This window comes from Phoca vitulina, unplaced genomic scaffold, assembly GCF_004348235.1.
Source record: "Phoca vitulina isolate PV1807 unplaced genomic scaffold, GSC_HSeal_1.0 scaffold7, whole genome shotgun sequence".
Classification (NCBI taxonomy): Eukaryota; Metazoa; Chordata; class Mammalia; order Carnivora; family Phocidae; genus Phoca; species Phoca vitulina.
Window position 1 is genome coordinate 43,711,305 of NW_022589710.1, and position 11,725 is coordinate 43,723,029.

At 44.2% G+C, this 11,725-nt stretch overlaps 1 protein-coding gene across 2 annotated transcripts in view; it reads right to left on the minus strand.

Annotated features, from left to right (window-relative positions):
- Positions 1–9,369, minus strand: part of ZFYVE1 (zinc finger FYVE-type containing 1) — a 56,289-nt gene extending 46,920 nt beyond the window's left edge. Inside the window, exons 1-2 of one of the 2 annotated variants that reach the window (XM_032405505.1) lie at positions 9,134–9,369; positions 6,854–7,788 (exon numbers count right to left, since the gene is read on the minus strand). In XM_032405505.1, coding sequence (XP_032261396.1) covers positions 6,854–7,366 — 513 coding nt within the window. In that variant the 5' untranslated portion in view covers positions 7,367–7,788; positions 9,134–9,369. Of the gene's footprint in view, positions 1–6,853; positions 7,839–9,133 lie in introns of both variants that reach the window. The other variant, XM_032405506.1, reaches the window with a different exon arrangement.
- Between the last annotated feature and the right edge of the window lie 2,356 nt (positions 9,370–11,725).

Sequence of the window (11,725 nt, forward strand, 5' to 3'; positions counted from 1 at the left end):
GGACACTTGCTTAGCGTCTCATTGACTGTTCCTGGGTCACTGGGCTTCCTTATCACCTTGCACGTTCAGCGTGAGGGGACTTCCCTTGAGGAGTCTTTGGCATGAGAAGCTCCTAGGCTCTCCTAATGTCCTAGTCAGGGGTCAGTGACCCTGAAAGGGAAACAGGTGAAATTTCTCGTCAGTTTGCTGCTCTACTTTCTCAGAAAGAAGACAGCCAAAGGAAGTTTGTAGAAAAGGGACAAAGAAGAGAATGGGGTGGTTATGAAAAAAAGAAAAACTTATATGGGGTTTAAAGATATGCATACGAACAAAAAAAAGACAATTGTTCACTTTTTTTCTCTGACCAGTAAACATTCAGATAAGACAGGATGTCTGAATCCCTCACAAGACACAACAAATAGGAAAATACTATCCTCTTCCTCCACTAAGAAATCCAATTGTCAGAACTTTATTCTTCTAACCTTTGAGTTATTTGCTAAGGGTGTTGTCTCTAAGTTCAAGAGCTTATGTATGACTTATCAGTGTGGATTGTTTACTCACTATGGACTCTAAATAATGGACCTGCAAGTCCTCTGGTTTTCCTAGCACAGTTCCACTGAGGCCTACAAAAATCAATGAATACAACACAGAAGAAAGTAACCATTTCACTGGAGAGGTTCCCAAGTATGCCAAAAGAGAATACTGATTTCAGCTACATTACTTGTGGGGAGCAAACAGAACCAAGAGAGGGAGGAAAAACTGGTGCATAGCTTAAACTTTTTGTCCCTGGTATGTTTGCCATGTCACCATAATACAGATCTCCTATTAGACCAAACCTTCATCCGTTAAATCAATTTCTCAATCACAGCACAACTGACATTTTGTACCAGATCATTCTTTTTGTGGGGGGCTGCCCTATGTGTTGTAACATATTTACCAACACCCTGGCCTCTACCCATTAGCCAGTAGCACATCCCCCAGTTGTGACAACCAAAGATGTCTCTCAACATTGCCAAATGCCCTCTGGGAGAGCAAAATCACTCCTGGTTGAGAACCACTGTGTTAGATAATACCAAATGAGATTGATTTAACTCTTTATTGTACGAATCAGGTTCTTAAAGACTTTTAGTTTTATCAAACCAAGAAGATATAGGGTATTAAGCCGGTGAGATCTGCACAAACGAAATGCCAAGGAGTCAAGTCACCACTGAAAGTTCTCTCATTCCTCACCCTCCACTCTGCAACAGCATTCCTGTTTTACACCCAAATTTTGTCCCAAATTCATCAGTCTTTCCTTTTTTTTTTTTTAAATACTTACCAGTTTATTAAAGGATATGATAAAGGATACAAATCAACAGCCAGATGCAGAGATGTGTAGGGAGAGGTATGGGGAAAGGGTGAGGAGCTTCCATGCCCTCTCCAGGCACACCTCTCCCCACAATGGCCACGTGTTCACCAACCCCGAAGCTCTCATCAGTGTCCTTCCATCTCCCCAATGTCAACGGTAACACCAAATCGAAGGCACCTCTCACCTTATCTTCTACAATGGCCTCCTAAGTGGTCTCCCTGCTTTTCTTCTTGCCCCACCCCCGCCAGTCACCTCAATCTAGTCTTTACACTGAAGCCATTTCTTGAAAACTTCTGTCAGATCATGTGACTTACTACCATAAAGCAGTCTGGTGCTTCCCACTACACTTAAAAGCCAAGCTTTTTTCTATGGCTTGCAAGGCCCCACATGATCTGGAACCCATTTACCTCTGTGCTTCTGCCCTTACCACTCTCTGCCAGCTCTCTCCAACCATACTGGCATTCTTCCTATACCCCGAACATCCCATCCACCTTCTACTTGTTCCCATTGCCCTCTGCCTGGAGGTCTATATCGCCAGGTGGTAGTATCCATCAGGTCTTTGCTTAAAAGTCATTTCTACAATAAAACCTTCCCTGATCATCCTGCACAAGTAGCTTCCAGGTCATTCTTGCTTTATACTACACCTGACCCCTTTTTATGCGTTTTACACATGTGAACTCTGCTTTCCCTGCTTGAATGGTAAGTCTATGATGCCACGAACCAAGTCTTATTAGCCATGTATCCCTGGAACCTAGAAAGTGCCTGGCACACAGTATATGCTCAATACTTGTGATCAATTAATGAATGCTTTTGGCTAATAGACCAAATGTGTCCATTTAAGAGCCACAAATGAATTCTTGCTTCTGAGACCAAAAGCCAGTCTCTCCTCAAATTTAGCACTATAGTACACACTCAAATAATAAGGTAATGATAAAATTCACACTTCTAAAAGGAACTTTTTTGTTTCTAAAAGGAACTTTCAGGTTTCCCAAAAGAAACTGAATAACACTTAAACCATAAGCAACAAATCTTAGGAGACACTAGGCCAAAGAATTTGAGAAAACCACACATATGTTACAGCCTACGAGCTTCTAAAATAATTCCTATGGACAAAACTGAAAATAGTCAAAACCCACAAATGCCTAGAAACATAAAAAGAAAAATGAAGATGGGGCCTAACCCACAGAATCTTTACTATTGTGAGTAAACAGTTCTTCAAAAACCCTGTCTTGCATTTTATAGAGCTGTGCTTTCTTTGCTCCTCACAGCAAGCAGCCCTGAGGAATTGATGAGCTGATGGTACTGGCCATAAAAAGCTTAATCAGAAAGCTTAACAGACTTGGTCAGAGGCAACTGGAGTGTCATAGTTACAGCAAGGATTTTAAAGCCCGATACTTCTGTTCAAATCTTCTGCCACTTACTGTAACTTGATCCTGGCAAGTTACTTCATCTCTGTGCTTCAATGTCCTCACCTATAAAACACAATGCTATAAATGAAATGTTTGTGTTCCCCCAAAATTCATGTTGAAATCTAACCCCTAATGTGACCGTATTAGGAGGTGGGGTTTTTGGGAGGTGATCAGGTCATGAAGGGAGGTCTTCATTAATAAGATTAGTGCCCTTATAAAAAAAGATTCTGGAACTCCCTTCCACCATCTGAGGACAGAGGGAGAAGAGAAGATGGCTGTCTATGAATTAGGAAGTCAGTCATCACCAGACACCGAATCTGCTAGCACCTTGATCTTGGACTTCCCAGCCTCCAGAACTGCAAGATATAAGCTTCTGTTGTTTATATGCTACTAAACGGTATATAATTTAATGGCATATGGTATTCTATCATACACAGCAGCCCAAACTGACTCCAACTTACTTCATGAGGTGTGGTAGGCTGAAACTGCACCCCCTACTCACCACGACCTAATCCCCAAGAGCTGTGAATAGCTCATTTTATGTAGCAAAAGGAACTTTACAGATGTGACTGCATTAAACACCTTGAGAGGAGGACACAGTGCTAGATTATCCAAGTGGGTCCAACCTAATCAAAGTGTCCTTGTAAAAGGGAGGCAAGAGGGCCAAGAAGGACATATGACAACAGAAGCGGAGACACAGAAAGAGGGATTGGAGGATGTTACATTGCTGTCTTTGAAGCTAGACAATGGGGCCACAAGCCAAAGAATGTAGGTGGCCTCCTGAAGCTAGAAAAGGAAAGAAACACTCCCCTGGAGTCCCACAAGAAACGCAGACATACAGACCCATTTCCAGACTTCTGACCTCCAAACTGTAAGAAAACAAATTTGTGTTGTTTTAAGCCATTAAATGTTGGGAATTTGCTACCACAGCAATAAGAAACTAATACACAGTTATCATCAGGATTAAATGAGCTCATACAAGTCCTAAGAACAGTTCCTAACAGTTCCTAACAACCATAGTAAGAGCTTTTTAAATTTTAGCTATTGTGAGTCAAGATGAGAACCTAGGGGACTCACCAAAGTACTTCAGAGGCTAAGAAAATGAGGTTCAGAAATTTGGTAGTATCTATAAATTTAAAATACACATATTAGGGGTGCCTGGGAGGCTCAGTCGGTTAAGCATCTGCCTAGGGCTCAGGTCATGATCTCCAGGTCCTGGGATCAAGCCCCACATGGTCGGGCTCCCTGCTCAGTAGAGAGTCTGCTTCTCCCTCTCCTTCTGCCCCCCCCCCCCCCCGCTCATGCACATGCATGCTCTCTCTCTATAATAAATAAATAAAATCTTTAAAAAAATAAAATATATAAAATAAAATGCACATATCATTTGACAAAGAGATTCCACTTCTAAATAGATTCACAGGATAGTCAATATATCCTTGTTTTTAACTACTCAAGTATCCACTAACAGGCTCAAATTACAGAAAACCCATTCAACAAAATAGTAGACAGCCTTTAAATAATGAGGTAGACCTCAATGTACTGATAAGATGTACTGATATAGCAATAAGATGTATCCCTTTAGTGAAAAAAAGCTCAGGGACAGAACAGTAAGCATATTAGATTTCATTTTTGTTTAAAAATAAAAAGGATAGGGTGCCTGGGTGGCTCAGTTGTTAAGCGTCTGCCTTCGGCTCAGGTCATGATCCCAGGGTCCTGGGATCGAGTCCCACGTCGGGCTTCCTGCTCAGCGGGAAGCCTGCTTCTCCCTCTCCCACTCCCCCTGCTTGTGTTCCCTCTCTCGCTCTCTCTCTCTCTCTCTGTCAAATAAATAAATAAAATCTTTAAAAAATAATAAATAAATAAAAATAAAAAGGATACATACATATGTTAATAAATACATGTCAAAAAACTCTAAAAGGGCATATAGTTCGTTGCTCGTGATGATTGTTCTAAAGGAGGAGACTAAGGGGATGGAGTAGGAGGGAAACTCTTGCGATCATATGCCTTTTTATGTTATTTTAGGTTTTAACTAGGTATGTCCATGATACCCATTTTTTAAAAACTGAAGTTGAAATGTGACATCACCGACCTATCAACAGGTATTTATGCGCTGACAATGTATCTACCTACCATTGTACATGACACAGGGCCTAAGACCCGGTCCTGCTCTCCAGGAGTTCACATGCTGGCTGAATTTATAATCTAGATTCAGATTAGACAATCATCTAATTGTTTTGGACATTCACATTAGAAAACAGAACCAGACATTCTCTCAAAGTATTTTTCCACTGTGACTCTGAGAGAACAAATCACCACCTAAAAAGAATAAATTCTATGTCTAATCCATTAGTCCCAACCAGTGCTGCTTAAGCTTAAGAAATTGTTACTTCGTGGGAAGTGGTCAGTGTTTAAGAAAGAAAGCAAAGCAGGAGGAATCTTTACAAACAACCCAATTACATACATTATTATACACTGCAAGAAAAAAGATGAACAAATATCATCTCTGGGTAGTTGGATTTGTCTTCTTCACTACACTTCCATATATTTTCCTAATGCTCTACACTAAGGAACATGTATCAATGGCACAAAAAGAAAAAAATACACATCCTCCTCCCCTCAAAAAATACTTTTTGGTGCCAACACAACATCCATGAGGATTACTGGTTCATTCCAAATCTTCCTCTTGCTTTACAAAAGTGACAGCAATCCAAAATATGACTTTCCATAGGCTGAATTGGTGGCAAAACCAACAAGAATCATCCAAGTCCAAGTGTTCCATTTATAAAATATTTAGTCCACAGTCACCCAATTAGAGCATAACCATAATGAAGACATTACTGCTAACAAGGGAGGCAGACTGGGATCTGGGTCACTCTTCCATAACTCCATTAGTCTCTCTCAGCCAATAAAGAAGTCTGTGTTAGCAAAGTATTTAGCTGACAATGGAATCATGATGTAATGCATTTCTATAACCTTACCAAGGAGGAAAAAGACAGAGCTGAAAAATTCTTAGTGGGCAACTGGAGAGTGTCAAACAGCAACTTACAAAGGTTCTCCCCCAACCTGGAGACTTGAGGAGTCATCACTGCTGAAAAGTACCCAGTCAATTTGCCACAAATACCCCATGACACTGAGAAACAAGGAGCTGGTACCGGACACTATGCGCCAGGCCCTTTGATAAGGGCCCTTCCATTTCCATTCCTTACTCTCTCTCAGAATCTTCTCAATTACTACTGGGAAGTACAAGTGAGACTGAGGCACAAAGCTCGAATCACTCTCCACGGTTACACGGCGAGTGGAGAAGCAAGCACGGAACTCAAGCAGTCTTCACTCAAAAGCATGGACATTACACTACTTTCCCTGGAAAGTATAAACGTTATACCACCCCTTCCGTAGTCACCCCCAACTGTCACACGCCACGATCTCCCCAGCTTGCTCCCATCACACCCTACCCTTGCCCCAACTCAGAATCCAATCAAATATTCTCCAGTCCTTCTGTAATGGCAGGTGCCCTCACTGGCTTTTCCTATCAGCGTGTACAGGAAAAGAAGAGGCCATCTGGCAGCATACTCTCCTTATCAAAAGCCACTTTTTAAAGACCACCCCCCTCTCTAAATTGAGCTAGCAGGTTTATGACTTGCTGCCTGGCACTCCTAGAGGACCCACGGTGTCTCCTACCCTGCACACACAGCCCCTCATCTGTCCCATTTATCAACTTGCCAAGCGCGCTCACTCAGAAAGCTGATCTAAGTCGGATCTCCCTCACAATAACCCCCGTAACACGATAACAACAACAGCTACCATGTTCTGAGCACTTGTTGTGCAAAAGGCTTTACACACATGGGGCCATTTCATCCCCTCAACCACCTGAAGAAGTAGGCACTGTCTCCAATTTATAGATGACAAAACCAAGGCTCAGGGAGATAAAGTAATTCAGCCCGAGGTCACACAACCAGTTAAGGGACGAACTCTGACTCCACCCAACTTAAGCTTTCAGGGGTCTCGCCCTTTAACGATCAAAAGGTGAGCTCTTCTTGGACTTTTCCTTTTGAGAGCTACCTTCCAACAACAGATCTGCTGCACGACCACAGGACTCGCACTTCACCCACAGGCTCACCTGAATTTCTTCATTTTCATCTACTAGGAGGAAACTCACGACCTTCTCAGTCATCTTCTTCCTCCTGGTCTCCTCATCCAGCTCTTCTTCCTCCAGTAGCCCCTGGACCTTAGTGACATGGTACACAGTAACAGGGTGTCTCCTTTTGTTACCCCCGGAATGAGTCCTCTTCTGGCACTCCAAGCACAAGTTGATTTTACAGGTCTGGCACCTCACGGCTGCCCTCTGCCTAATACCCGGCGAATGCCCATTGGTGCCCTTGCAGGGGTCGCAGTAAGGGACGTGGCCAGGTTTGAGCCTTATCCGCTCGTGGTTTCTCAGGCGCTCCTGCCGATGGAGCTCCTCCTCGCAGCGGAGACACTGCAGACTGCAGCACTCATCACACTCAAAGACCGCTTCGTCAGTCCCGCTGCAGGCGTAACTTTCCTGGCACATCAGCCCCGGATTCAGGCCCTTCTCTGCTGGGGACGTCTGAGCACTCATACTCAGATTGGCAAGGAAATCACCCACCATAGACCGGTCCCTGGGCTTTCCCCAGGAGTGAAGACAAAGGCTTTGGAGTCTGAGGACTGCAGAGAACTTTCACTGGATTCTGAACACCTTAAAAAAAAAACAAAAACAAAAACAAACCTTCGGTGTCCTATCAGAATTCTTCACACTCACAAATGTTGGAATTTTTAATTTTCTGCCTCCAAGATTCCTGTGTCAGCAGCAACGTTGATTTGGTTTGATGGTTTTATCCTCCATAAAGTGCAAGCAAAGTTGTGGTCAAAGTTAACTTGAAAGGGTCTCTTATGGCTATCTGAGAGAGATCCGATAGGTTCACTGAGGTGGGCTCATCAGTTGGGCCTCAGCCACAAGGGTTTGGTAGTGAAAGAGAGTGGTCAGAAGCTCTGCAATATAATCCAACCTCAAGTCAATATTTCAGGGGATACCTACAATAGAGGAAGGAAAAGGATTTCACTAATTTAAAAACAGAAGTCACCTAAAAAAAAAAAAAAAAAAGATTGTGGTTAAATAAGAGGCCAGAACTCCTGAGAGAAATCTCATTCTTGCTATAAAACTTACACAGGCTACTTCTGATCCTAGAATTTTCTTCTCAAAACCATGGGCAAGGCTCCTCCCTTTGAAAACAGCCACTATCTCTAGGCCCAAGGCATTTCAGAGACTTTGTCTCTTCATTTCACAGACTGAAATTCTCTGTTCATCCAGTTATTATAATAATTCAGAATCAAAATCATTAAGCAAACAGTCCTTGGAGGGACAACCCTCTGCACTCCCCTAACCTGCAGCACACACTTATGAGGTGAATAAAGAGACCTGTAAAAATCTAAAGAAATGATAATAATGTAGACTTCAGCTCCATCAAAGCCTTTGGCAGATCTAGTTAGGTTGTTTCAACTCTAGACAAATGTCTATGAAGGACCTTAAGCCTGGAAACAAAAGTCACCATGTCATGTTTAAAAACAATAAAAAACAATTACTGTACTTCCTTTTGTCCCTTCTCTAATTGCAAAAAAAGGGAGCAACAGGAGACAGAATTCCTCCTCTAAGGCCCACTGCAAAGCCAGGCCTGCAGTGAGTTATAACAAATAATTTTTCTCTCTGTCACTCAAAAACTAACTTAAAAATAACTTCAAAAAGAAAAAAGGGAAAAAAAGATAACTGGGGCAGGAAAGAGGCTTTTGTCACTTCTACAATTACATTCTTAACCCCTCTTAGCCTTGACCTCCATTCTAATACCCCAACGAAATGTAAAGTCCTCCCTCTAGTAATCAATCTATCAATCTTATTTTTAGACAAACAAGGAAGGCAAGGGAGTGACTAGAAGACCTTATTTACACCCTAACCTCAGCCATGCCCAAGCAGCTCCCACAACGGAAACAAAAATCGGAATTTGCCACAATTTAGAAAAATATAAAATCAACCTTCAAAAGAACACCTCACCGCCCGACCGGCCAAGCAAACAACCTGCCCACTCGGGCCCCCACCTCGACACCTCTCTCCAGCCGGGGGTTCCTCACCCTTCCTTTCTCCCGGGCAACACCACCACAACCCGAGGGGCACGAGCAGAGTCTAAACAAAGAAGGTCCCCCAAAATCCGCCCCCACGCTAGCAGAGGCTAGAGCCGAATCCATTGTTTATACCACCCCCCCCCCCCCCCCGCCGCACCCCCCCCCCCCCCCCCCCCCCGGAGGCAGCCGGAGCTCCAGGACTATAGCTCGCCCGGCGCTGGGCCGTGCCCTTCCCTCCCCGCCCGCGGCGGCCCGGGGATCCCACCACGGAGCAGCTCGGCCGCGGTGAGGCGGCGTCGGGGGACCGCAGGGCGCCTGCGGGGGCGGGGGCTGTTCCTCAGGGCACCGGTGGATCCATCCTCATCTCCATCTCGCCCCCCCTCCTCCTTCTCTGCCTCCCGGGCTTCCTCCTCTCCTGTTGTCAGTTGGGATCAGCTGATCGGAGTGAACTTCTCCCAGCTCAGACTACCAGGAAGGCGTGAGCAGTGCAGTCCAGGGAGAGAGGAGAGGGAGGGGGTGGAGTCCTACGCCGGCGAGGGCGGAGAAGGGCGCGCACGGCTTCCTGGGAAATGTAGTTCCCAGGACGTGCGTCCTTCCCCACATCCCGGAAATCAAGGCTCTAAATGACTACAACTCCCAGGACGAAAAAGCCTGCTCTTGTGAGGAGGCGGTGAAGACTGGCCGTCGAGCGTTTCGGGACTTGGAGTTTTTGCATTGACTGCGGTGTTCGAAGATTTCAGCGCGTTGTTTTGGGTAGTGGCCGGAGAGGGAATGGCGCTAAATTAGATGACTGATGTAATGTGTAGTATAGTTGAGGCAAATAATTCTATTTCACGAACACATATTGCACACGATTCCTTCAGAAATGTGTAAAAACAGGCAATCTCCTCTTCCCTGATTTCACCTTGCCCAAGTTAGGAAAAGACCAGAAAGAAATGATAAAAGAATTTACTCTTCTTGGAGTTTTGTTTTCCCTTTATGGGTGTTCTCCAAGCTGATTTTTTTACCTTACCTTTTACTTTTCGACCTTCTCTACATAGTTTTAGAACTTCTGAATTTTATCTTTAAGTTAGACGGGGTTCATTTTCAGACAAGCTTGCGGGCTACGGTGCAGGCTAATGGTTAACATTGTTATCTGGCTTTTCTTAAAAAGCCATATATTTGTTTAGTGCTTTCACTTTTCGGGGTTTTTTTGTTTATTTCTTGGAATGACACTGAAAGAAAGCCTGATGTAGTAAAAAGAGCCCTGGTCTGAGATGCGGGAGACTGAGCGCTTGTTCTAGAAAGCTGGGTAAATCACTCAACCCCTCCATGAAATAAAGGAATTGTACTCTATCAATTCTGAAGTCTCTGCCAATTCTAACGTTCTATGATTCTATCTTGATAATTGTTAACCCAGTAGAGAAAACTAAGGTTAAGGGACTTGCCAAGTCACACAGCAAATTATTGACAAAGCTGGGACAAGAATCCATCTCCTGACTTAGTCACATACTCTTTTATGTTTCAAAGGACATAATTAGACCAATAGTAAAACCAAATCGATGTAATAATGAGTGAGCCACATATAAGGGTTATATTGCTGAAAATTATGTTTTCAAGACTGGGCAGATAGCCAACAGTTGGGCTAACTGCACAAATGACTGAGAATTTTTTTTCCTATGCTTATCACAAACCAGGATGTTAAAAACTAAGCTGTCTATATCACCTTAAAACTTCAAAGTTTCAAAGTAGGAAAAGGAAAAGAGGTTTTCTTTTCTTTTCTCTTAAGATTTTATTTATTTATTTGAGAGAGAGAGCGCGCGCCCACAGCTGGGGAGAGAGGCGGTGGGAAAGGGAGAGGGAGAAGCAGACTCCCCGCTGGCGCGGGGCTCCACGCCAGAACCCTGGGATCGTGACTTGAGCTAAAGACAGACGCTTAACTGAGCCACCCAGGTGCCCCATTATTTTTTTTTTAAGAGAGATTTTAGGGGCGTCTAACTGGCTCAGTCAGCAGAGGGTGTAACCTTTGATATCAGGGCTGTGAGTTCGGGCCCCATGTTCGGCGCGGAGGTTACTTTAAAGGGGGGAGGGATTTTTAATAAGTTCAGAGAATAGGTCTTGAGCTAGGCTCTTTTTTTGTTTTTTGTTTTTTTTAAAGATTTTATTTATTTATTTGACAGAGAGAGACACAGCGAGAGAGGGAACACAAGCAGGGGGAGAGGGAGAGGGAGAAGCAGGCCTCCCGCCGAGCCGGGAGCCCGATGCGGGGCTCGATCCCAGGACCCTGGGATCATGACCTGAGCCGAAGGCAGACGCTTAACGACTGAGCCACCCAGGCGCCCCAACTTTTTTTGTTTTTTTTAAGATTTTATTTATTTATTTGACAGAGAGAGACCCAGCGAGAGAGGGAACACAAGCAGGGGGAGTGGGAGAGGGAGAAGCAGGTTTCCCTCCGAGCAGGGAACCCGATGTGGGGCTCGATCCCAGGATCTGGAATCATATCTGAGCCAAAGGCAGACGCTTAACGACTGAGCCACCCAGGCGCCCCTTGAGCTAGGCTCTTAATAATTCCCTAGAAGGGGCACCTGGGTGGCTCAGGTGCCCCTGTTGTTGCTTGTTTTTATTCATTTTCATTCTTCATGTGCTTATTTTTACTATGAGCAGCATTTTACTTGGAAAATTATTTGTGGGAATTCTTTGAGGCCTAGGATAAAGGTTCATTCCTCCAGAGAGGATTTGCTTTTCCTTCTGCCCAGAGGGACCACTTTAGGGTATATTCACTGTTTGGAATTTTTTTTAAATCACCAGGAGATGCGTATTGGGTTACATATCTCTGGGAGGGCTGTCTTATGGGTCCAGTGCCCCCTCTACAGTTCTC